This window comes from Bos indicus x Bos taurus, chromosome X (assembly GCF_003369695.1).
Source record: "Bos indicus x Bos taurus breed Angus x Brahman F1 hybrid chromosome X, Bos_hybrid_MaternalHap_v2.0, whole genome shotgun sequence".
Classification (NCBI taxonomy): domain Eukaryota; kingdom Metazoa; phylum Chordata; class Mammalia; order Artiodactyla; family Bovidae; genus Bos; species Bos indicus x Bos taurus.
In genome coordinates this window covers 19,201,775-19,229,163 of record NC_040105.1, presented here as the reverse complement: position 1 = coordinate 19,229,163, position 27,389 = coordinate 19,201,775, and the positions used below count along the sequence as shown (strand labels likewise).

The window sequence follows — 27,389 nt, the reverse complement described above, 5'->3', positions numbered from 1 at the left end:
TGTACACACAAATAAGCATGTTCTTATGAAAGAAGTGTTACAAACTGTTTTAACTGATATGTTTCAATAAAGGGACCTAAGTAAGAATTTCCCTGTCAAATATAATTAATACCATAAATGTTAAAGGTTTATAAAAATATCTGTAACATTTGCTAAGAATTTAAGGGACATATTTGCACTACATCCATTAATACAAATCTGTTTGATTAATTTGCACATATCTAGAAATAACTTGAAAGAACATTACACAGACCCTGATTTTAAAGGGATGATTTAAAAATGAACACCAAGAACAAAAAGCATTGGGGTTTTTGTCAAGATAGTCTGTATCAACTTGCATATACCACATACTCTAATCTATGCTTTCCTTGTCTTGTGAGAGCATTTGTAATTCATGTTTTTATTTTTATATAGTATGACTTTTCAGCTACCTGAAATTTTTTTTTTAATATTACCAAGAAGTAGGCAGAGAAAGAGTGTGAGGAGTTAGTCTATCCAAGGGATCAGAAGGTATTTGCTCAATGACCTTCTTGCAAAACTTGTTACAGTTTTTAGTAGTGAAAGATTATAGAAAAAGGGATAAAAGGGAGAAAGAGGAGAGATTTGTAACCTACCATCTGAGCAATCTGCTAACCAGAATTTGTAAAAGTAATCTGGCAATGATGGCACAGACCTGAAGGATTCAGATCCACCTACAACATCAAAAATACAGCTTCTGCTTTTGTTACATAACAACTCTTTATGTAAAGTACATGAAGTTTTATGCCTGACATTCAATTTACAGGATGGAAAAAAATTAAACCTTCTAAAAATTCAGAAGTCCCAACTGTCACTAAAGTAGATATAAAGAAAATCAAGAATGCTCATCATTCATTGCTTCTAAACCAAATATAAGAAGGAATTTAAAATTTATAATCCAGTTTTAAAGGAGAACATGTCACCCAATATTCTTTTAAGGCAAAGAAAACCAGAAGTTCAAATTATTTCCCTCGGTAACTCTGATAGCTATCTTAACTACATGATCTCATTTTTCAAAAGTCATTTGTTTAATTTAAAATTTAAATGGTTTTAAAAAATGAGCTATAAATGGCTCAGGGGTGACCAAAAAAGTCCAAATGATCTTCAAAGTTTGAATGAAAAGAATAAAATATGGCATATTATTGTCTTTTGTCATTTATCACACAAAATCAAAAAGATGGAGGAAAAGTAGTAATAACAAAATCATGAAGAAAAATATTTCTCAAAGGTTTTAAAGGCAACATTGTTACACTGTTACACTGATTAAAAGGAAGCTCTTAATTGCAGTATTTAAAAAATTCTTCTACACTAAATTTTATATGTGAGCTGACATCATTTACACGAGTATACCAATTTGGATATATGGAGCATTTTTCCAAGGGAAACACAGATGTGAAACATAAGGAGAAAAACAAAACTGCTGGTAATTAAAAAAATATATAGCATACTAGCATTGGGAAAGTACACTTTCCAACAACCATTCCATAATACAAAACATGGGAACTAATTTGTAGTCTTAATGCTTCTCAATTGTCCTCCATCCAAATACCACTTGTGATACACGAATGAGAAAAGGCATTGTTTTGTCAGTGATTCTCTCTTGTTTTCAGTGATCCAAGCTCAACTGAATTGGTACATTTGTTTCTTACAATTGACTGTTTCCCCATGAAAAGTCAATACATTCTTAATACTTAAATAGAGCTCTAGTGTTCATAAGTGCCTGTTATTTTCATTGTACAGTTCCAGTGTTTAACGATTTTGATCAGCATGTATATGCCTGTGTTGATAAAACTTATATTCCAATCTTCTGACAATGTCTGAAAAATGAAATTTTTGTGATCATAAACCTTTTGGTAAAATAAAGCTGAGAAGTGTGAGGAATCATGATATGCAAGGATTCCTACTGAGATGAGGCTCATACCAGTTGAGACATAGACACGGATGGTAAGGCATCAACAGCAATGCCTTTTGGACCTTAGTATTTGGTTTCCCGGCAGGGAGAACGAGATATACCATTCTAATAATTAGGCTGAATTACTTAAGTGATCATTTGACTCACATAAGGAAAAAATTGTTTGGAAAGGAAGATACCAATAAAGCTGTTAGAGAGAAGTGGCTACACACAAGGCAGAAAGAAGCTAATAATAGGAAAAGTTTCCAAGAGAGAACCAGCCACTTCATATTCCAAATATATTTTAAAATCAGTATAATCTTTGTCTTAGCTTCTTCGTATATGTGAGCTATATACAGCAATTTATTTCTAAATTGGAATACTTAAAATTCTTTTTCATAAATATCATTTTAAAATATTGTTCAATAATTAATAAACTACTTTTGCCAGTGTAAAAATGTTACTCAATTTCTACTCAGACTACATGTTGACTGTTCTTCAGAAGTCTCTATAAAGCACATTTTCCTTACCCTCATTTTTAGAAAAAGAAATTGAAGGCTTGAGAAATGAGGAGGTGAGTTAAAAACACACAATGGAACAGAATTTAAATTGGACCAAAACTGGAGATTTTCAGTTCCAACTCAGTCCTACAGATAACTTGTATTGTTTTCACTATACAGTGCTTCCTACTAGATATTTTTCCCTTTGATTATCTTTTTATTCATATTTTTATACATTTATGACATGTAGAGATGGGGGAAGAGTGGGGTACAAAAGGTGAGTAAGTCTTTTGGTATGCCTTTTCAGCAGCCTTAAATACATCATCTGGCATTTTTATTGGGGAAGGTAGAATATTAAATTCACGGCAGCCTACAAGACAGTAGTTACTATACAATGATTACTCTTAATTAACTTCTCTGAAGAACTCATGTCCATCTGCACTCTGAAAAAGCTTCCAAGTCTTCTTCTTACCATCTGTATTTCATAAGTCATGAAAATCACACTATTTGCTTCTAACATTCTGTTTTTAATTATTATGAGACTGTATTACTGTAATAGCTAGTCATCCTAAATCTGTGTACTTCTGTTATGAAAAGTATCATTGGAAAGTTATGAAAACAATTTCAATCTAAATGTTGCCCACCTACCTTGGGACAGATTCTATCCTGTCTATGATATAGGAGAATCTTGGAAAGCCAACCCATCATTTCTAATCACATATTCAAAGATGGCTTCAAAGCTTTGATATTTAACTTACAATCTACACAGATTGTTTTTTTTAAGTTTTCTTAAAATGCAAAACATTGTTACCTTACTAAAACAAAAAAAATAAAGCAGAAAAAACAAAATAAACTTTCCTTCATTCATGTGAGCATAGTTTAAGAAACACTTCGCACAAAAAACAAAAGTATTTCATAGATAATACATTAATGTATATCTAGGCTGGTAGTCAGAGCATGAAGTCAGGAAAAGAGAAGGACATTTAGCAGCAAGACAGGGAGACAATTCTCAGATATTCACATTAACATCAGCAGAACTTCACACTTTCATAGATGCGGATTAATAGCAAAGAATCAAATAAGCTGAAATTGTGATCAATATAACATTTCAATTTATTGTGGCAAGAAAAAAACAAGTTAATGCATCAAATTCCTGGTCACAGTTTTACCTACTTATTACCAGAGCCTACTCCTTTCAGAAAATTTTCATGCCAGTAAAATAGAAAACAAGGATAATATTAATTAAAAAAAAAGATACAGGAATAAAATGCAAGTGTTAAAGTAGTTCTATTTTGAAATCAAATATAATTTCTCAGAGATGTGACCAAAGGAGGTATTAAGTTACAAACACTCTCATACCCAAAACTCAGCTGCTAAACACACTGTGCTGTGCTTTGCTTAGTTGCTCAGTCATGTCCTACTCTCTGCAATCCCATGGACTATCGCCCACCAGGCTCCTCTGTCCATGTGGATTCACCAGACAAGAATACCTGAGTGGGTTGCCATGCCCTTCTCCAGGGAATCTTCCCAACCCAGAGATGGAAACCAGGCCTCCCAAATTGCAGGCAGAGTCTACCATCTGAGACACCAGGGAAGCCCACTAAACACAGGATATGACCCCATAATACAATGAAAATAATGTTACCTTTAGTGACAAAAAGAAAAATGGTGATTTCCTTGTAGAAAAGCAATGATGAAAGTTCATTTGGTTATATTCAATTTCAGCAAATCTACCCTAGGCAAATATCTCCCCTAAGTAAACATGAATGCATATTTATATACACATTTATATATTCGCTTCACTTATATATTCAGGTTAAAATCAATTATTATAAACCACATTTATTTGCTAAAAAATGTTCATGCCTTGTTTAACATTCCTACACAATGTCTGCAGGAAACAGAAACTACAATTAGAAAGTGTTGGTAATCAGGCTTTGTTAACAAGGTTTAGAATAGCACACTCTTCTGTCCAACAGTTTAACTGCAAATCTGTTATAACTGAGGTAATATACATAAGGAGATGGAGCTAAATTTTGGTGGTTTCCACCCTATTCCATGCACATTCAGTTTCCTTCTCTTAAATACATTTACTCATTAGCAAAACATTAAAAACAAAAGCTAATCAAGTAAAAGATTAATTTCAGTTGAAGGGAAACCAGGTGTAACATTCATTCAAAAAATTATTTCTTCACAAGTGGAAGAGCATGAGATTTACACTGGAGCAAAGAGATAGGCAGAGGTTCTTGTAGCCAGGTCAGGGCCAATATTGGCCCTTGGGTGCACTTGTAAGTATTGTGAGGAGTTTGGGGTTATCACAATGATTGGGTTACTGAATGATTGCTAGATCGATGAATGCAACAGTCCCACACTGTACAACTGCCTGTAAACCACATGACTTTTCCCCTTACATTGAAAGAGTTTATTATTAACACAAAATGGTAAACCAAAGCTTTTTCATATGAGATATTGTTTATATTTTGACATAACCAAATTTCAAAATAAATTTAACTCTTATTTTTTAAACTATTTCAGAATAATTTTAGGTCTGCAGAAAAGTTGGAAAAATAGTACAGAGTTTCTGCATAGCCCTCACTCATATTCTGCTGGTAAAGAACCCGCCTGCAATGACAGAGACCTGGGATCAATCCCTGGGTTGGGAAGATCCCCTGGAGAAGGGAAAGGCTACCCACTCCAGTATTCTGGCCTGAAGAAATCCACGGACTGTATAGTCCATGGGGCCAAAGAAACTCGGATACGACAGCGACTTTCACTTTAAGGGCTTCCCTGATAGCTAGGTTTGTAAAGAATCCACCTGCAAAGCAAGAGACCCTGCTTCGATTCCTGGGTCAGGAGGATCCCCTGGAGAAGGAATAGGTTACCCACTCCAGTATTCTTGGGATTCCCTTGTGGCTCAGCAGGTAAAGAATCCACCTGCAATATGGGAGACCTGGGTTCGATCCCTGGGTTGGGAAGATCCCCTGGAGAAGGGAAAGGCTACCCACTCGAGTATTCTGGTCTGGAGAATTCCATGGACTGTATAGTCCATGGGGTTGCAAAGAGCTGGACATGACTGAGCAACTTTCACTTCACTTCATTTTATATTCTATTATTAACAGCTCACATTGCTGTGACACATTTCTCACAACTAAGGAACAGCACTGTTATACCACTATTAACTAAACTTCACAATTCATTTTTATTTCAAATACTTTTTTCCTATCAGGCTGTTTATGTCCTAGGATCTAAATAATCCTCATGTCTCCTTATCTTATGGTATGTGAGTTTCTCACATTTTCCTTGTTTTTGATTACTTTGACAGTTCTGAAGGAATATTGGTCAGTTATTTTGTAAAAATGTCCATAGATTTAGATTTGTTTAATGTTTTTCTCCTGTTTACACCCTAATGACCCAGATAACCACAATGGTGTGATCACTTGCCTAGAGCCAGACATCCTGGAATTCAAAGTCAAGTGGGCCTTAGGAAGCTTCACTAGGACCAAAGCTAGTGGAGGTGATGGAATTTAAGCTGAGCTTTTTCAAATTCTAACAGATGATGCTATGAAAGTGCTGTACTCAATATGTCAGCAAATTTGGAAAATTTTCAGCAGTGGCCACAGGACTGGAAAAGGTCAGTTTTCATTCCAATCACAAAGAAAGGCAATGCCAAAGAATGTTCAAACAATCGCACAATTGCACTCATCTCACACGCTAGCAAAGTAATGCTCAAAATTCTCCAAGCCAGGTTTCAGCAGTACGTGAACTAGAATTTCCAGATGTTCAAGCTGGATTTAGAAAAGGCAGAGGAACCAGAGATCAAACTGCTAACATCTGTTGGATCATCGAAAAAGCAAAAGAGTTCTAGAAAAACATCTACTTCTGCTTTATTGACTATGCCAAAGCCTTTGACTGTGTGGATCACAACAAACTGTGGAAAATTCTTCAAGAGATGGGAATACCAGACCACCTTACTTGCCTCCTAAGAAATCTGCAGCAGCTTAAGAAGCAACAGTTAGAACCAGACATGGAACAACAGACTGGTTCAAAATTGGGAAAGGAGTACAACAAGGCTGTTTATTGTCACTTATATGCAGAGTACATCATGTGAAATGCCAGGTTGGATGAAGTACTAGCTGGAATCAAGATTGCCGGGAGAAATATCAATAACCTCAGATATGCAGATGATATCACTCTTATGGCAGAAAGCGAAGAACTGAAGAGCCTCTTGATGAAAGCAAAAGTTGAGAGTGAAAAAGTTGGCTTAAAACTCAACATTCCAAAAATTAAGATCATGGCATCCGGTCCCATCACTTCATGGCAAATAGATGGGGAAACAATGGAAATAGTGACAGACTTTATTTTCTTGGGCTACAAAATCACTGTAGATGGTGATTGCAGCCATGAAATTAAAAGACGCTTGCTGCTTGGAAGAAAAGCTATGACCAACCTAGACAGCATATTAAAAAGCAGACATAACTTTACCAACAAAGGTCTGGTCAAAGCTATGGTTTTCCAGTCATTATGTATGGATGTGAGAGTTGGACCATAAAGAAAGCTGAGTGCTGAAGAATTGATGCTTTTGAACTGTGGTGTTGGAGAAGACTCTTGAGAGTCCCTTGGACTTCAAGGAGATCCAACCAGTCAATCCTAAAGGAAATCAGTCCTGAATATTCATTGGAAAGACTGATGCAGAAGCTAAAATGCGAATAAACTTTGGCCACCTGATGTGAAGAACTGAGTCATTGGAAAAGACCCTGATGCTAGGAAAGACTGAAGGTGGGAGAAGAAGGGGACGTGAGAGGATGAAATGGTTGGATGGCATCACTGACGCAATGGACATGAGCTTGAGCAAGCTGCTGGAGTTGGTGATGGACAGGGAGGCCTAGCGTGCTGCCGTCCATTGGGTCACAAAGAGTCAGACATGACTGAGCAACTGAACTGAACTGAGACTGGAATTGTGGGTTTTGGGGAAGAAGACCACATTGGTCAGGTGCCATTCTCACCACATCATATCATATCAAAAGTACTTGCGATGAACATCGCTTATTACTGATGATGCAAACGGTGATCGGGTGGCGAACAGAGAGTTCACTCGGTTCGTCCACTGAAATTGTACTTTCCCTTCCCACACATTAGTCTTCAGAACAGGTCACCAAGTGAGCTCAGGATCAAAAAGTGTGTAGTTATGTGTCACTTCCTTGAGAGGGATGTTTCTACATAAATTATTTGAAATTATCTGTATGGGAGATTTTTTTCTTTCCTCCCTCATTTGTTTATCCAGATATTTATTTACATCAGTATAGACTCCTCAATACTTACATTATACATTGAGTTAAAATTCAAAACTGCTTGCATTGCTCAAATTGTTCCAGCTTCAGCCACTGACAGCTCTTTCAGAAGGGCTCCAAGTCTTTGACATGCTCTTATCATTGTGTTTTTTAAGCACTTCCTTACCTTCTGGCAAAAGATGCTCCACACTCATCTTAAATTTTCCCTCCTCAGCTCTAGATTCTACCATTTCTCCAAAAAGCTGAGGTTCCTTTCAATAAATGTTGAACAGAAAGTATTAGAGTGACATATCAAGTACATCTATCCTGATACTTCTTCTAATACTTATTTTTATTCCATTGTTTATCAATTCATCTGCTCTTCCATTTTCTTGTACTTACGGAATAACTTCTGAATTTACTGCTTGCTTAGCTTAAATCCAGGCATTCTTATTATAAATAGGCACACATTGGTTTTTTCTAGTAGAGTCATTAGAAGCACTTATATATAAAAGCCTATCTTATTTTATTTAAAAAAATTGTTTTTAAATTATCTTAAAGGCATTACAGTGAATTTTTTAATAGTAGGAGAGGTAGGTTTTATTATCTATGAATTTTACTTCAAGAGACATTAAATAATGCCTGCCATATAAAGGGATTACTGAATCCAAAAGGATTGATGTAGGAAAAAAATAAGGTAGACTACAATGTGTGAGCTTTATTTGGATCCTGATTTATGGGGAAAAAATTATAAAAATGTTAATGATGTTTATGAAACTAGAAATTTGAACTAGATCCTTAATACTAAGAAATGAATTTTGGTGTAATAATAGTGTTGTAGGGGTATGTATCATGTATATATATTTAAGCCCTTATTTTTTAGAAACACAGCAGCCTTTAATTTTTTGTGATCTTATTACTGGTAAATCAGTAAAAAGAAAAATGTTAGTAGATCCCTAGGTATTATTTTGCTGTATTTATTATTTCTGTGTGTGATGATCGCAATTGTAAAAACAAGCTGACAGAACAGCCTCATTTGCAAAAAGATACCTCAAAATTAGAAACCATGTTGTTTAAACATTAGACATATCTTAAAGTTAATGGAGATGGAGACTCATTGTGTTTCCGTATTTAAAAGTTTATCTTTTACCACTTATCAACACAAATGTCAACTTTTTCAAAGAAAGTGATGAAATTCTCAAAAACATACCCAAACAAAATTAATTTTAATTTGTATGGATTTTCAAAGATAATGAGCACATTAGGAGAGAAAAAATGCTTTACAGAATCAAATGGACATTAAGCCGACTTGAAAATAGTTGATAATTACCACAGTTCACAGTTGACGTTAATTTTTAAATATCTATTGTCCTGACTATTGTAGCTTTCATAAAAACTGAGAGACTTCAAATCATTCTCTCCACAATCAAAGGACAATTTAAGTTGTTTTCACTTATTTTAAAACTTCCAGCCTAAAGCAAACTCACCTCAACTCTATTAAAGGAAAACAAAAAAGAAATAGAAAATATTATGTTTCTGTTTCTACGCTGGACAAAGTTTAAAGTTTCAAAAATACATGCTAGAACATATATTTTACATACACATGCAAAACCACATGTATCATTTAAAAACATAATATGGGTGCAACTTTAGCTATCATTCAGTTCAGTTCAGTTCAGTTGCTCAGTCGGGTCTGACTCTTTGTGACCCCATGAACCACAGCACGCCAGGCCTCCCTGTCCATCACCAACTCCCGGAGTCCACCCAAACCCACGTCCATTGAGTCGGTGATGCCATCCAACCATCTCATCCTCTGTCATCCCCTTCTCTTCCTGCCCTCAATCTTTCCAGCATCAGGGTCTTTTCCAAGAGGTCAGTTCTTCACATTAGGTGGCCAAAGCATTGGAATTTCAGCTTCAGCATCAGTCCTTCCAATGAACACCCTGGACTGATTTCCTTTAGGATGGACTGGTTGATCTCCTTGCAGTCCAAGGGACTCTCAAGAGTCTTCTCCAATACCACAGTTCAAAGGCATCAATTCTTCGGCGCTCAGCTTTCTTTATGGTCCAACTCTCACATCCATATATGACGACTGGAAAACCCATAGCTTTGACTAGACAGACCTTTGTTGGTAAAGTAATGTCTCTGCTTTTTAGTATGCTGTCTAGGTTTGTCAGAGCTTTTCTTCAAAGGAGCAAGCGTCTTTTAATTTCATGGCTGCAATCATCATCTGCAGTGATTTTAGAGCTCCCCCAAAATAAAGTCTGTCACTGTTTCCATTGTCTCACCATCTATTTGCCATGAAGTGATGGGACCGGAGGCCATGATCTTAGTTTTCTGAATGTTGCATTTTAAACCAACTTTTTTACTCTCCTCTTTCACTATCCTCAAGAGGCTTTTTAGTTCTTCTTCACTTTCTCCCATAAGGGTGGTGTCATCTGCATATCTGAGGTAATGGTACCTATCAGTACCATTGTATAATACAAGTATTCAATTGATGAAACATCTTTAGCTCAACTTCACCACTCTGTATTTAACAGTGATTTCACAATAGATTTTTTGATACATAACAATTAAATTTTCTCCAGCATGTAAGGTTTTTTTTTTTGGGATTCACTATGCCTAGTGGCTCAGACAGTAAAGAATCTGCCTGCAATGAAGGAGACCAGGGTTTGATCCCTGGGTCGGGAAGATCCCTTGGAGGAGGAAATGGCAACCCACTCCAGTACTCTGGCCTGGAGAATTCCACAAACAGAGGAGCCTGGTAGGCTACATACATTCCAGGGGGTTGCAAAGAGTCAGACACAACTGAGCACAGGAAACCAAAAAATTCATGTGACTCAATTTATTGCAATATTCGCTGTATTCCTATGGTCTAGAACCAAACCCACATTATCTCCAAGGTATGTCTGTATTTGTAGTAAAATGTAATACTCCTTAGGAACATCTACTATAGGCACCATTACTTCTAGGGGAGGGGTGATTTTTTTCTTTAATTTATAACAGCATATTAAATATATTTAAAAAATACTCTAGATGTTTATCCATACTCACTCAAAGTATAAGTAAGTTAAAGTCACTCATTTGTGTCCTACTCTTTCAACCCATGGACTATACAGTCCATGGAATTCTCCAGGCCAGAATACTGGAGTGGATGGCCTTTCCCTTCTCCGGAGTATCTTCCCAACCCAGGGATCGAACCCAGGTCTCCCACATTGCAGGCGGATTCTTTACCAGCTGAGCCACCAGGGAAGCCCTAGTACAAGTAAAATTTATTATTATTATTTTTTATTAAAGTATAGTTGATTTACAATGCTATATTAATTTCAGGTGTACAACATAGTGATTCAGTATTTTTACAGATTATATTCCATTTAGAGGAATTATAAAATAATGGCTATATTCTCTGTGTCATATATTACATCCTTGTAGCTTATTTTATCTCATACATCCCTTTCCCCTATCAGTCCTTCCTCTGACTCCTCTCCCCACTGGTAACCCACTAGTTTGTTCTATGTATCTGAGTTTGTTCCTGCTTTTGTTATATTCATTTATTTTATTTTTTAAATTCCATACATAAGTGAAAACATGCACTTTCAAGTGAGTCTTTCTCTGTCTGACTTACTTTATTAAGCACAATACCCTCTAGATCCATTCATATTGTTGCAAATGGCAAAATTTCATTCCTTTTTATGGCTGAGTAATATTCCATTGTGTGTGTATATGTGTGTGTATACTGCATCTTCTTTATCCACTCACCTGTTGATGGACACATAATTGCTTCCATATCTTAGCTATTGTGAATAATGCTGTTATGAATGCTGGGGCACACGTATATTTTTAATTAGTATTTTCATTTCTTTCAGATATATATCCAAGAGTAAAATTGCTGGGTCATATAATAGTTCTATCAATTTAATTTTTTGAGGAATCTCCATATTGTTTTACACAGTGCTGTGCCAATTTACATTCCTACCAAGAGTGATCTAGGATTCCCCTTTCTCCACATCCTCGCTAATATTTATTATTTGTGGTATTTTTGATAACAGCCATTTTGAAAGGTGTGAGGTGATAACTCATTGAGGTTTTGATTTGCATTTCCCTGATGCTTAGTGATGTTGAGCATCCTTTTTCATGAGGTACCATGCACTTTCATTAGCAATTCTTTCAGAATAAAACATCTCAGCACTGGGTTGTTAATCAGTGTTGAAAATGTTAGTTGCTCAGTTGTATCTGACTCTTTGTGGCCTTATGGACTGCAGCCCGCCAGGCTCCACTGTCCATGGAATTCTCCAGGAAAGAATACTGGAGTGGGTTGCCAATTCCTTCTCCAGGGCTGGTGATAGTAGTATCCTAAAGCAGATCTTTAGCCTAGGTCACTTCCCTCATAGCTCAGTCAGTAAAGAATCTGCCTGCAATGCAGGAGACCTGGGTTCAATTCCTGGGTAAGGAAGATCCCCTGGAGAAGGAAATGGCAATCCACTCCAGTATTCTTGCCTGGAAAATCCCATGGACAGAGGGGCTATAGCCCATGGGGTCTTAAGAGTCGGACATGACTTAGTGACTAAACCACCACCACCACCACACTCAGAAGAGGAGAATATCAAACTCCTGGAGTACACTTAAAAATAACAAAGATGAAGGACTTCTCTGGTGGTCCAGTAGTTAAGACTCTGCACTTCCACTGCAGGGGGCACAAGTTCAATCCCTGGTCAGGGAGTAAGGTCCCACATGCTACACAGTGCAGCCAAAAAGAAACAACAGATGTCACCAATACTATAGTCATATATGTGGCATTTTTGTCACTGGCTAAAGTCTTGAGTAAAAACTACCACCACCAAACAAACAACACACATACACTCCTACAGAGGTCAAGAGAACTCAATAACCACAGCCCACCTTATCACACACTAAAGAAAGTAGGTCTGATGGAGAGGACATCCACCTTTTTGCAAGGATTCCCAGGATTCCTCTCATGTCACATCTACCTCTGGTAGAAAGGCAAGGTAAACATATTATGTTTCAGAACCAGTTAGAAATTCATTCAAACTCTGCTTCTTGCACTTAATGTTTATTCATTCCTCAAAATATTTATTGAAAACTTGCTGGATAAACATTTGGATATATAGGGCAAAGTGACTCAGTTTCTAAAAAAAAGTTTCTTCATCCGTAAAACAGGGATAATTCCAACCTTTCAGGGTTAGGATAAGCATAAGATGATGCAGGAAAAGCACCTAGCACAGGACATGCTATATAGTACACAGTCAATAAATATTATCTATTAACAGTTCTGCCTCTAAAGATTACCAATAGAATTAAACTTCCTCCTTAATTAAAAAAAAAAAAACAAACTGACATTTATCATGCACTCGGTATATACTAAGTATTGTTTTAAGCATACCACAACCCTATGAGGTGCATAATATTTTCGCCCCTATTTAACAAAAATGAGAAAATCTGGCAAGTCACTTAAACTCTCCCTAAGATCACATAGCTAGGAAGTAATGGAGCCTCAATATAACTAAGCCAGGCATCTGATTTCAAAGTACTCTTTATAATATATACTGCTGCTGCTGCTAAGTCGCTTCAGTCGTGTCTGACTCTGTGCGACCCCATAGACGGCAGCCCACCAGGCTCCCCCATCCCTGGGATTCTGCAGGCAAGAACACTTGAATGGGTTTCCATTTCTTTCTCCAATGCATGAAAGTGAAAAGTGAAAGTGAAGTTGCTCAGTCATGTCCGACTCTTAGCGACCTAGTTGTGCCAATTTTTAAAAGGTAGAAAATTCAGGCAACTTTAAAAAAGTTAAGCCTGAAGATAATTCTGTATAAACTTGAACTCTGTTCTTCATTCACGAAAGTATAAGTCCAATCCAGTAGGCAGAAAAAAGAGTTAATGTTCAATCTAATTACAGCTGCACATCTTTTTTTAAATTAATTAATTAATTTTAATTGGAGGCTAATTACTTTACAATATTGTAGTGGCTTTTGCCATACATTGACATGAATCAGTCACGGGTACACATGTGTCCCCCATCCTGAACCCCCCTCCCACCTCCCTCCCCATCCCACCCCTCAGGGTCATCCCAGTGCACCAACCCTGAGGACCCTGTCTCATGCATCGAACCTGGACTGGCGATCTATTTCACATATGGTAATATACACATTTCAATGCTAGTCTCTCAAATCATCCCATCCTTGCCTTCTCCCACAGAGTCCAAAAGTCTGTTCTTTACATCTGTGTCTCTTTTGCTGTCTTGCATACAGGGTCATCGTTACCATCTTCCTAAATTCCATATATATGTGTTAATATACTGTATTGGTGCTTTTCTTTTCTGACTTAATTCACTGTGTATAATAGGCTCCAGTTTCATTTACCTCATTCTTTTTAATAGCTGAGTAATATTCCATTGTGTATATGTACCACAGCTTTCTTATCCATTTGTCTGCCAATGGACATCTAGGTTCCTTCCATGTCCTAGCTATTGACAGCTGCACATCTTTGTTGAGCTGCTTAACTTTTCTGTAACTTATCAGGAAAAAGGGTGTTAACAACTGTCCTTTATTTCACTTTTAATACTACTACTACTAATAGATGTGAAATGCATGAGACCTTCCTAACATGTGCGAATGAGGGGAAGAACCAAGCTGTACTATAGGATGTTTGCAAAAATATACCAAAAAAGTAAAAAACCATGACTCCAGCCAATCATGCTAAATTCTAACTAAAAATATAACTCATTTCTAGCTTGAATATTTTCAGTATAGAAACAGCTCCTGGCAAAGTACGATACTTGAAAACACCGCATCCTCCAAGGTCAAACAATTTCTTTCCAATCTTGATTACATTATTAGATTGATCAGCAAGCCCTTTCTTCACAGGTCAAAGTAAATTTCAGTGGGAACCTACTCAAATTGATCACAAACATCACATAAATGGAATCTGAGTTAACAAGTTTTTATCATGCTGCTGCTAAGTAGCTTCAGTCGTGTCCGACTCTGTGCGACCCCAGAGACGGCAGCCCACCAGGCTCCCCCGTCCCTGGGATTCTCCAGGCAAGAACACTGGAGTGGGTTGCCATTTCCTTCTCCAATGCATGAAAGTGAAAAGTGAAAGTGAAGTCGCTCAGTCGTGTCTGACTCTTAGCGACCCCATGGACTGCAGCCTACCAGGCTCCTCCATCCACGGGATTTTCCAGGCAAGAGTATTGGAGTGGGGTGCCATTTCCTTCTCTGAGTTTTTATCATAAATAGACTTAAAACATTATATCCAGGGACAGATTAGAAAGACAAATTCAGTTCAGTTCAGTCACTCAGTTGTGTCCAACTCTTTACGACCCCATGGACTGTAGCATGCCAGGCTTCCCGGTCCATCACCAACTCCCAGAGCTTGCTCAAACTCATGTCTCATCAAGTTGGTGATGCCATCCAATCATCTCATCCTCTGTCATACCCTTCTCCTCCTGCCTTCAACCTTTCCCAGGATCAGAGTCTTTTCCAATGAAGAGTCAGTTCTTCGCATCAGTTGGCCAAAGTATTGGAGTTTCAGCTTCAACATCAGTCCTTTCAATGAATATTTAGGACTGATTTCCTTTAGGATTGACTGGTTGGATCTCCTTGCTATCCAAGGGACTCTCAAGAGTCTTCTCCAACACCACAGTTGAAAAGCATCAATTCTTCAGCACACAGCTTTCTCTATAGTCCAACTCTCACATCCATACGTGACGACTGGAAAAACCATAGCTTTGACTAGATGGACCTTTGTTGGCAAAGTAATGTCTCTGCTTTTTAATATGCTGTCTAAGCTGGTCATAGCTTTTCTTCCAAGGAGCAAGCTTGGAGAAGAAGCAAGCTTCCAAGGAGCAAGCTTGGAAGAAGTTTCTTGCAAGGAGCAACCAAGGAGAAAGACAAATTATCTAGCTCTAAATATTCCATAGAAATAAGCTTCTCTCTGCTTTGACAATTCAACATCCCAATGAAAGCCTCTAGAAGGGAGTAGCTTTCTAGATAAGGAAAGCTGCCATTAATTTAATGCACAGCTGGTGCCAACAGAGACTGTCGCAAAACTCACAATATCACCAATACAGAGGGAAGCGGGGAAGAAGCACCTAGCCTTGCCATCCATGTGTTGTGTTCCACCAAACCGAACTTGGTTTTTCCATATAGGCTGTGGAAAGCAGGGAGGAAAACTAGAAACTGGACTATAATGTCTATTTTGAGCACCAGCAATTCTGTAACACTTTCTCTTGTTTTATATATTTTAATAGCTTAGTAGCTCATTTGCATAGTCAAAATACAAGTGAATTACACAAAATTAAAATATGAACTTTCTGCACAGTCAAGTGGAAAAAACCCACAAGTCCCCAGAACTATCAAACATTTTGAAAATAATATGGATAGTTGGGGGAAAATGTATATGAAATAAACTCCCACATACACATATAAAACATACCAAAATTATAATGAGAATTCACCTAATGTTGAAATTACTCATTCAGCATAATTATTTAAAACCAGTACTTAAAAGGTTTTTAATTAATAAATTTAGTACACGTCTAAGACCACCTTATCTGCCTCTTGAGAAACCTATATGCAGGTCAGGAAGCAACAGTTAGAACTGGACACAGAACAACAGACTGGTTTCAAATAGGAAAAGGAGTATGTCAAGGCTGTATATTGTCACCCTGCTTATTTAACTTATATGCAGAGGACATCATGAGAAACGCTGGGCTGGAAGAAGCACAAGCTGGAATCAAGATTGCCGGGAGAAATATCAATAACTTCAGATGTGCATATGACACCACCCTTATGGCAGAAAGTGAAGAGGAACTAAAAAGCTTCTTGATGAAAGAGGAGAGTGAAAAAGTTGGCTTAAAGCTAAGATCATGGCATCCAGTCCTATCACTTCATGGCAAATAGATGGGGAAACAGTGTCAGACTTTATTTTTTGGAGCTCCAAAATAACTGCAGATGGTGACTGCAGCCATGAAATTAAAAGACGCTTACTCCTTGGAAGGAAAGTTATGACCAACCTAGACAGCATATTCAAAAGCAGAGACATTACTTTGCCAACGAAGGTTCGTCTAGTCAAGGCTATGGTTTTTCCAGTTGCTATGTATGGATGTGAGAGTTGGACTGTGAAGAAAGCTGAGCACCGAAGAATTGATGCTTTTGAACTGTGGTGTTGGAGAAGACTCTTGAGAGTCCCTTGGACTGCAAGGAGATCCAAGCAGTCCATCTAAAGATCAGTCCTGGGTGTTCACTGGAAGGACTGATGCTGAAGCTGAAACTCCAATACTTTGGCCACCTCATGCGAAGAGCTGACTCATTGGAAAAGACTGATGCTGGGAGGAATTGGGGCAGGAAGAGAAGGGGACGACAGAGGATGAGATGGCTGGATGGCATCACCAACTCGATGGACATGAGTTTGGGTAAACTCCGGGACTTGGTGATGGGCAGGGAGGCCTGGCGTGCTGCAATTCATGGGGTCGCAAAGAGTCGGACGTGACTGAGCGACTGAACTGAACTGAACATCTTGCTAAAAAACAGATTCTTTGGTAATCTTTGGTAAACAAGTTGGAAAAAAGTAAAATTCAGGATCTAAGTCTGCCTTCTATTGATTTTTTGTAGATATTACTTCAGAAACCATGTTCCCAGCCCATTTTAAAAATAGCAGATATAGCTAAAACAAAATAAATAGTTCAAACACACAAAAGGATACTGGTTAACACTTTAAAAGCAAGTAACAAATTTTCCTCTTCTCTATCATCTTATTAGAAGATGATCCAACCTACCTAATAAGACTAATTTCCAAGAACATTAACATTAAATAAATATAAAACAGACAAGTATGCTACATTTGATATTAGTTATGTAACAATGTTTTTACTGTGGCAAACTAGGATACATTAATGCCATTGTGAGTTTTGGTTTATTTAATAAATCTTGGTTTTTAAAACAATTTTACGTTGTGACTAATTATTCAATAGATGAATGCAGACAACTAAAACAGTAGTTATTGTACTTTAGTAAAATTTAAAATTCAATGAATTTATGCAAATACCCACAACCCTTTCTTTCCTGAAATTGCAAGAGTAAGATTAAGATAATGAAAACTTCTATTAGAATTAATGATTGTAATTTAAATTGAAATTGAACAAGAAATTAAATACATCTTTCAAGTTAAAAAAAATTCTAGCATGTTTAATGGTTATTTGTAATTCAAATCAGGGCACAATTGCAATCCTTGGTTTGCAGTACTAACTAGGACATTGAAGCCTGAAGGTGTTGTTTTATTAAGAGTTAACAGGCAAAGTTATGTTAAAGTCTTAAAAATTTCACTTATTCTGACTTATGCTTTAACAATCCTAAATCTGGGTGGAGGGACACATTTCATTAGAAAAATCTCTGTAACTTGCCTACTAGTGATTATCCAGTAGCATGTAATTCACAAAAAGTCCACGAGGCACCTGTATTCAACAAGTTATGCTTTACAGTAACTTCCTGTATAGATTCTTAATGAACACTCTTCAAAAAAATTAGTCCAAATATGATATTATACATGTTTCAATGCCATTCTCCCAAATCATCCCGTCCAAATAAATTTATATTTGGCTTAAAAAATTAAAATTCATTTTTCAAAATCAAAGTGAGAGATGAAAAAATATAGAGAAATGCTAAACTTAAGATGCAAGTATAAATATCTTAATTTTATTCCTATTAATAAAAATGTAAATTCAATATTAAATATAATAGAGAAGATAATGGTTCTCATTAAGCTAAAGGGCTTTTTTTCATTTTATCTTCCAAATTAACAAATACAATGCATTTTCTTCTCACAACAGAAAAATAAATTTTAATTTCTTATTTGAACTTTTTAAAAAATTTTTAAGAGGACAAATCTAAGGCATTTTTCTTTCAATTTCATTCTATCAACATTCCAAAATATATAGAGTTCCTTTAGAAACACCAAAATGAAGAAACAATTAGAAAATTTGTATGAAAGAAAAAAAATGCTTAAGAAAAGGGGTATGTTTTCATTTTTTAAGCAGAAGTTTGCCTACTGTGTTGGCCTATTAAATGATTATCAGCAAATAATATTTAGAGCATAAACACAGAAGTGTTATACATTCATTGAAATTATTAATTCTTAACAAAATAAATCTAAACCATGATTTGGAATACTGAATTGACTAGACAGCAACACAACTATGAAAAATAGACAAAGCAACTCTATTTCCACTGTATTCTGGCACACAGTATACACTTTGTCTCTGAAGTATCCATTAGAGCGTTGTATTAATAAGAGCCTTTACGTGAACTGCCATTTAGGAAAGCAGATTTGCCCACAGATCAGTAATCTGTGAATAAATTTATTTATTCATTTACTCAGCAAATATTTCCTGAGTGCCTACTTTTCACCAGATATTTTCTTATGCACTGTAATGCAAAAAGATGGGTTCCCTGCCCTCATCAAATAACCACACAAATCAACGTAAAAATGGCAAATGGAACAAAGAAGATATACAAGGCAATAAGATAACAGGTAACTGAGGATCTGCTGTGATCTGGGGATTCAGGAAGGCTTTTCTAAGGTGGAGGATGGGAGGCCTGAGATCTGAAAGATGAGCAGGACTTAACTGGGTGAAGAAAAAGTGCAAAGGCTCAAGGGCAGCGTAAACAGGACTGAAAGAAGGCCAGTGGAGCTGGTGCTAGCAATGAGGTTTAACCGCATAGGCAACAGCCAAACTTTCAAAGGTCTTATAGGCTATTTTGAGGACTTTTTCCTCAAAACAGTGAGAAATCATTAAAATTTTTAAATTGGGGCGGGGTGAGTGAGAAGTGAAAGGGTAGGATCAGAAGAGAATCATTCTTAAGAAGTTCATTCTGACTACAGTTTTATGAATACAACAAAGATGCTATAATGATCATGACCTTGACTGAAAATTTATTTTGACCCTTGACATAGGAGAAAAAGAAGAAGCAGAGTACATAAATTTTACCTTTTCTAAACCCAACCACCACTTCTCAAACTTTTCCACTGATGTATCCATAATTGCTAAATGGAGTACACTCATAACCCTGGGAGGTTTGGGAAATGCAGCTTTAAACAGCCTGCTGCAAGCTTAAGATTCCTGTTAAGCCTCTGGTCTCATCTTTAAAATCCTGCCAATTTTGCTTTCTATAGCATGAATATAATATATGTTTGTTTTAATGTAAAAATAATGTTCTACAATACTTAGCAAAAATCAACTCTTTGGCTTTTTTTGATCATTTGACTTCCACAACCATAGAAACATACCATTTTGGGGAGCACGGGCCTATGCTATGTATGAAAACTGAATTCACTCACTGAATGCTAAGACTACACTGGCTGTTCTTCAGCCAGACACTAAAATATGACAAACTTATAAAACATAAAACTTTAGATTCCATTTTTTTTTCCCAAATTACTTACCCTTCCTCGCCCCCACCTTTAAATCATTACAGATGATCCATCCTTCTAGGACTCTTTGTAGAAGTTAGTACTTCAGCTTTCACAATAAACCTTAAACATGAGGGAAGTCACAGAGAAAGCTAAAAGTAGTCCTAATCAGAGGTCACTCTGCTATAAATGAAAATGATAATTTATCATTGTTTTAAGAACAATGTCAACATTTAAAAGCCCATCTTCATTCTTCATGTAAGAATTTGGATCAGTAAATTTCTAAATATCCAACAACATAATGTTAATGATGTAATTAATCTTCAAAATAACTCATTTTAACATTATTTCCAAATTATTCCTGAGAAACAGATTTGAAACAGCTGTACCAATTCAATACACATTCTTTGTGGGCTTATTTTTGGCAGCCAAAGTTTTATAATGTGGTATTTATTTAAACTCAGGACACGATGAGAGTTTTATTGTCTTTGTGAAATGCAGATTTGTTCTTGTACTTTTGTGCCACCTACTCATGCTCCTCCCTCACTTTCCCTCTACTGCCCACCTTTCTCCTTCAACCAGACAAACCTAGACACAACCCCTCTGGTTAATCACCCTACCTCAACTCTACAGTCTGCTGATGTGCTTCTACATTTAGAATACATCCCTCTTAGAATATACCTTAATTAAATAAACTGCTTAAACAGTTGCGAAAACCCCAGCTACCTCATAGATTCTTTCCTGACTTACTAAAATCATCATCTTCTCTTTCCACTCGTGCTTGTATGCACATTCAAACTCTTAAAATTTACCAAATGTACTAATTGGGACCTATCTCTGTCTTGGCAAAGGTTTGTCAATGTCACTGCCATCCCTTACAGAGACTAATTTCTTCAAAGCAGGGAATTATTTAAATCCATCCATTAAAGAACCTTCCACGCTGAAAGACTATGTAAATAATATATAAGTACTAGAATATATCTACATAAATATACTATTTTTCCTACTGTGCACTATGAGTGTTACCTTAAGGAGCGAATGTTAATGACACTATAAATAAAATGTTTCTTGTGAACTCAACTCTATATATCTATATATCTTATATCTATATAAGGTAAACTTCCTCTTTGTATAAAATGACAAGAATTTCTGTTCCCAAAATGCCAAATCCAAAGCAGGTAACTGTTGGTTACTACCTAGTCACATTGCAATTGGGGGAAAAAAATTAATTTTTCAAATAGAGGTGATAGCACCAATTTGGTCATTGAACATATTTTTTCCCCTTATGGTGTATACTTTTCAAATTCCTGTCAGAAAATCATTTCCGATCTCTCTCTCAAGACAGTTAACTCAAAATTTTGACATTTTCCTGATTAAGATAAATTTCAACTTCAGGTCTGGTCCTATGAGGGGGAAAAGAAATTACTAAAGAGCGTTGTACCTGTCGAAACTGCTTTCTGTTACCAGGCACATTTTCCCTTAGAGCATTTACACTTTTATACTAAATAGAGCTTATTTCATCACTGTATTTTCCTCTTTTTTAGAGCTGTATACAAAACGGCTTTATCTACGTTTTAAGACCTAAAATAATGTATTTCATTTTCTATCCTCAAGAAGGCTGAGTCATCAGACAGAAATTAGAAGTCAGTGAATGCTTCTTAAAGAAAATGGTTTATAGTAAACAGGAAAGACCAGAGCAGTTAATTGTGGGATGGTTTAAGAGGCTATCTTAAAAATATAGACTATTTTAGGAATCACAATAACACAAGAGTGGATGAAACTAAGTCACAGAGACCATAAGAGAAGATCAGCAAAGTGGGGGCTGTTGGTTGACTCTGAAAACAATAATCCATTTTATTTGATCCAGAAAAGGATTAAAGATCACTGGGAAAATGTCATAAAGGGAGCTGGTCCAGGAAAATAACTTTATCTTAGTCATACGGATATTATGAAAGAATTTCAAAAGTCAGAAAAGGTGTGATAAAAAAACTGGAATCACTGGGTGTGACATGGATAAGGAAAATGAGTAATAAAACTAGTAATAGGGGTCCTAACTTGTTTAGGGGTTTTTGTTATATTTCAGAGGGCAAAAAAAGTAGACTCAAGCAACTGCAGATTATGAAATATTTCCAGGCACTGCAAGTGAACAGACAGGAGCTGAGAAATAATGTACTTTAGAGTAATAGACTAAGCAAAAATTACAAACAGTTACTGTACTGACCTACTTTTGTACCTTTTTCCAATAACTGCTTTGTTTTTATTTACTGTAAAAAAGGATTTGGTTTTAAAATTTTGTCAAAACTACAAGAGGACTGAATGCAATTTCCAACTGAAAAAGGTTAGTTTCAAACAATGTGTATTTGATTTTCTCAAAAAATATTTTTATAAAATTCATTTTTTAAATTAATTTTGAAGGCTATGAGACATTTCCAGATTGTGTGAAGTACTATCAGGATAATATGGGACATAAATGCTTATTTTACTGACTCATGAGGAGTTCATATATTTACTGGAACTAACATTGACACTGTCTCATACCAAATTTTCATTGTCAGCAGAAAATCCAATGAGTATTGGATTTTACAAATAGTGAAGCTGGGAGTGAGCAAAAAATATGGAAGTATTTCCTCATAGCACTCAATTAACACAGACTAATACTTAGGTGTCCTGAAATATATTTTAATAAAAAGAAATAAATCAAAGTAAATTGCAATGTATATATGGTCCTTCATAATTAAACTTGAATTATTCTATCAAAACTTAATAATCTTGTCAGCCAGGAGTTTTTCCTTTCATTTCTCGCTCTGCTGACTGAGTTTCTATAGCACTTCTATAATTGTCTGGAAGCATTAAATACATGGCCATGCTATTTTTATATGCTTAGTGGTTCATTTCCTGTTTAGTGAAGAAAAAAAATAGCCTAGAAAGAACATAAAGCATATACCTTACTAAAGAGAGTTATAACTATCTACAATTGTGACCAGGTGAAACCATATGCTATATATATGCTTTAAATGTTAAGGATGATGAAACTGTCACATTAGAAGCATGTTTTTAAAGAACTCCCACAATGCTACAGTTGTTTGAAAGTCCTATTCATGCTTTGGTCCTGCCTATATAACACTACATACAACACTAAATGAGATTTAGCCATTCCAAAGCTACAGCCTAAATTGAGTTTTAAACATTAGTGCATCTGAAGAAAGGGTGAAAAGTATTTTTAAAGTGTATTTTATAAAGTTTATTTGGGGAAAAGAGTGGGAGGGATTAATTAAGGTAACAGTGTAAGTTACCTTAATTAATTTGAGGAAATGTTCATTTCATCCAACTACTTTTTTAAACCTTATTTTCCAATGGTATTTGCAATCAAATTTATATGAAGATTATGGGAATTTCAGCAATAAGCAGTTTGGGACTTGAAATATACAGATACATCAGTGATTCTCTTCCACTTTAATGTATACAAAGATACATGAATTCTGTTTTGTCAAATAGCGCTAAAATGTGTCACCAACAGGTAGGAAAATAAATTATTCAACTTAAATATAACAATCACTTAAAAGCACAGCAACTGATGTCAGTTCAACCTCAAAGAAGCTGCATTTTAGGCTGGAGAGATTTTTAAAGGACTAGTGTACTGAGAAACTAATGATGTGTGTCAGAATATGTACATCATATGTTCTGTATGCTTCAGTGGACCTAAAGTGTAGAGAGAGGGGAAACCTCAGAAATGTACTGGGAAGGTGGGAGGTGAAGAAGATGGAGTATGCAGCACTCACTACAAGCATCATGGGAAGTTGTGAGAGGTAGTCTCTGAAGGTAATCTGACTCCCATGGAGCCAAGACAGCTTTTCTTTGAGTACTTCAGTAACAAGACGGAAACTAAAGTAATCTTATAGGCAAATTCAAAGAAAGGATTTTAATTAAGCATTCTTGCTTCTTGCATGTACTCTGGCTCTTTCTTCCATGACTGAGAAACAGAAAAGACAGATGTTTGTCTGCATCTGACACTCCAAAGGGGGTTAAAATTGATGGGAATCTGGGAGAGTGGAATTTCAATAGCAAATATGAGAAGACAAGAAGCTGCAGGGAAAAAAAAAAAAAAGAGCCACTGCAGGACTTTGTCTTAGTCATGGCACCCATGGCACCTTAGCACAATTCACCGAACACAGGGGGGCAGTCGATAAATAATAAACTCGATTTAAGTCAATACACTCATTTGTACTGTGCTTTGCAGTTACAAAGCACTTTCCACATATTAGAAAAGAAAAACGAAGTAAATGAAGAATAAAGGAGCCAAGTAAAGGCATAACAGGAAAGCAAATGGATAAAGGAAAATCCACAAGAACAAGAGGCAGAAAAGGCTCAGGGAAAAAAGAAAAAAAAATTTGAGTTTCCCCCTGTCGTTCTCTATCCCTTCCAATCACCCTACCTTTCGTTCTAAAGTACCTTAAGCTTAGAAAGTCTGAGTGCTAAGCAAGCCCTAAGAAGGGGCTCCCCCATCTTCGGAACGGGCATTTTCAAATGATAAGCCTTGGTCCCTGACTAATCTACCCAGAGCTTGTGCCTAAGAATAACCACGGGCAAAGCTCTCCCAAGTGTAGCGCGGAATCGTTTTTTTTTTTTCCATCCCGTCCATCCCCCGTCAGCATTCCCCAAATCTTAGGAATCTTGAGGATGGGAGGCGGTGCAGTGGTCGTGAGGAGGGGGTCCTCTACAGGCCCCTTAACTCAGACAACAGAGGGAGATAGTGAGGCAGGAAAGACCAGGGACTAGAGAAAAAGCCCACGTTTGAGATTAGGAGGGCGAATAAATTAAGTATGGTTATTAGAAACTGCAGGGGGAAAAAGGGGAGCGTCTTCAAGATGGAAGAAATGAGGGGGCACTTGAATGTGCATCATCTCTTGGGTCGAGCCCCCAGTAAAAAGCCTTAAGATGCAAAGCCTCAAGCGGTCAGAAGAGGAGGAGGCAGAGGATGCGGGGTGAGGGTGGAGGGGGGATGCACAGGAGGGAGCCACAGACACCAGCGCAGATGCTGTCCCGGGGGAAGCATGTTTTCCTCTCCTCCAAAGTAGCGCATCCCTCGAGCATCCTCAGCCCAACCTGGGGAAGAGGGTGAGCTCCACGGATCCAAACCCCTGCGGCCGAGTCCTGACCCCATTATGTGGGCTTAAAAGTTGCCGGGAGAGTTGGCGCAAGAAAAGGCAGTTGGCAGGGGCGGCTGCCAAGGGGGTGTCAGAATTCCCAGGAACAAAGGGGCCGGAGGAAGGGGCGACAGTCCCTGGGGCCTCTTCCCTGAGCGGGGAAAACCAGGGTCGCTACATCCTCCCGGCCTGAGGGTAGCGAGGGTAGCCAGGAGGCGGAGACAGGGATTCCGCCGCCGTGTTTCCAGCTTCCCATCGGGTTGCGCCGGCCACCCCCACGCTCTCCGCGCCCCTCTCCAGCTGGGAAGCCACTGGCTGGAGACAATAGGAGACCGGGATCCCGAGCCCCAATCAGTCCCGGCGGTCCCCCGCCGCCCTCGGCGCCCCAAGATCAGCCCCAATGGCGGGCTCGGCCGCGGCGGGCGACCCTTCCCTCCCGCGCGCCGGGACCCCGCGCCCCAGGGCCGCCTCGCCGTCCGCACAGCGGGCATTACCTTTCATCCAGTCCACGACTTGACTCGGAGACCATTTGCTCACCGGTTCCATGATCAGAGCCATGGGCACGGGGTCGGTTCCGCGCGGGGCGCGGAGCTCGGAGCTCAGACACAAAACGAACTCAGCAGCCTGAGCCGCCCTCAGGTGGGGTCCCTCGCTGGTCGCTGCCTCGCTGGACGGGCGGCGCGGAGGAGGAGGCTTTTGTGTATCGAGTCTCGCGGCTGCAATGTCTCGCAGGAAACGGCGGGCAGCAGCGGTGGGAGAGGCGACGGGGAGGGAAAGGCGCCGGGGTCGCGGCTCCGCGCCGGCTCTGCTCGCTCCCCGCTGAGGTGGCGGCTGCAGCCGTGGCTCGGACACTCCGCTCGGGTCTCGGTCCCTTCGGGGCTTCAGTTCATGGCTTGCACTGCCGAGGGTCGCGCTGCTAAGGCAAGGCGCTGCCGCCGCACTCCCGAAGCCAACTTGCCCGTTCGCCTCGTGCGCGGGAGTGAAGCCCCGGGCACGACCAGCTACCCGGCGGAAATGACGAGGGGCCTCCTGCCACCCAAAATATCTCTCCGCAGCCCTCGGGTGCGGGGCGCGCGCGCCACGAGCCCCCCGCCCGCTCGCTGCCGCGCGGTCCCGCCCCCGGGGCCGACGGCAGGAGCGCGATGCGCGTGCGCGTGCGCGCCCGCACGAGGCCCGATCCCGGGGTCTGCCTGTCAGTCAGGCAGGTGCGGGCGGCTTCCAGCGTCGCGTTCCCGCCCAGCGGGCAGCCCCGGGACGGAGGCGGACTTGGAGCGCGTGCGCGGCGGCAGTGGCGGCGGCGGCGGCTTTGGGTCGCTCGGTCAGTCAGTCTGTTAGTCAGGTGCCGGGGCGGCGGGAGCGCGGCTCTGAAGGGCCTCTGAGCGGACGCGGCGGCGGTGGCGGGACGCCCTGCCCACCAGTTGAGCGCCAACTGCTGAGGCGGCTGAGGAGGTACCTGTGGCCCCGCCGCCGAGGGGAGGGGGATGCCGCTGAGCGCGGGGGTTAAAGCGGGAGCCCGGGCTTTCCTCGCTCCCGCCCTCCCGCTGCTGAGTGGGCTCCCGAGGTGATTCCCGAGCCCCGCGTACGCCCGCGGAGACGGAGGCGTGGAGTGCCGCGGACGGGGACCGGGCCCCGCCGGCCAAAGACGCAGCGATGACGAGGCAGGAGGGCCGGCGCTGTGGGACCGTCCCCGGTGCTGCACCCGCCGGGGAAATCGCGCCCAGCCTGGAGCCTGCGAGCGCCGGCCGCGGCGATTCAGAGGAAGGTTCGGCCCCACGTGCCTTTTGAAGGGCTCGGTATGGGGTTTTCGGTCAACTCCACCGAAGCTCAGAGCGCCCAGTGCCCATTTCAGGGGATGCCCTTTTGTTTAAAGATATTCTTGTGTAAGAACTGAAGGGTAACACTGGGCTTGCAAATGAGTGACAAAGTGTGGAAAACGATTCTTCAAAACTCCCGTTCTTCAGAAATGTTACACAGGCTCCCGTGCAATCCTTAGTAAAAAGCTTGCCTAATGAGGCTCGATTTAAACGACAAATAATTCATCCTAGAATGTTTGGGCACAAGCAGTCTGCCACCATTGTAGATGTTTTATCTTTGTCATTCTTAAATAGCTCCACTGAGTAAAAGAGAAACTCATCTTACTTGTATA

The 27,389-nt window shown here is 39.1% G+C and overlaps 1 protein-coding gene across 6 annotated transcripts in view; it reads right to left on the bottom strand.

Moving 5' to 3' along the window:
- Positions 1 to 26,351, bottom strand: part of CNKSR2 (connector enhancer of kinase suppressor of Ras 2) — a 285,915-nt gene extending 259,564 nt beyond the window's left edge. For 3 of the 6 annotated variants that reach the window (XM_027533486.1, XM_027533487.1, XM_027533489.1), the window contains exon 1: positions 25,738 to 26,351. In XM_027533486.1, coding sequence (XP_027389287.1) covers positions 25,738 to 25,801 — 64 coding nt within the window. In that variant the 5' untranslated portion in view covers positions 25,802 to 26,351. The remainder of the gene's footprint in view (positions 1 to 25,737) is intronic. The other 3 variants (XM_027533488.1, XM_027533490.1, XM_027533491.1) reach the window with 2 other exon arrangements.
- Between the last annotated feature and the right edge of the window lie 1,038 nt (positions 26,352 to 27,389).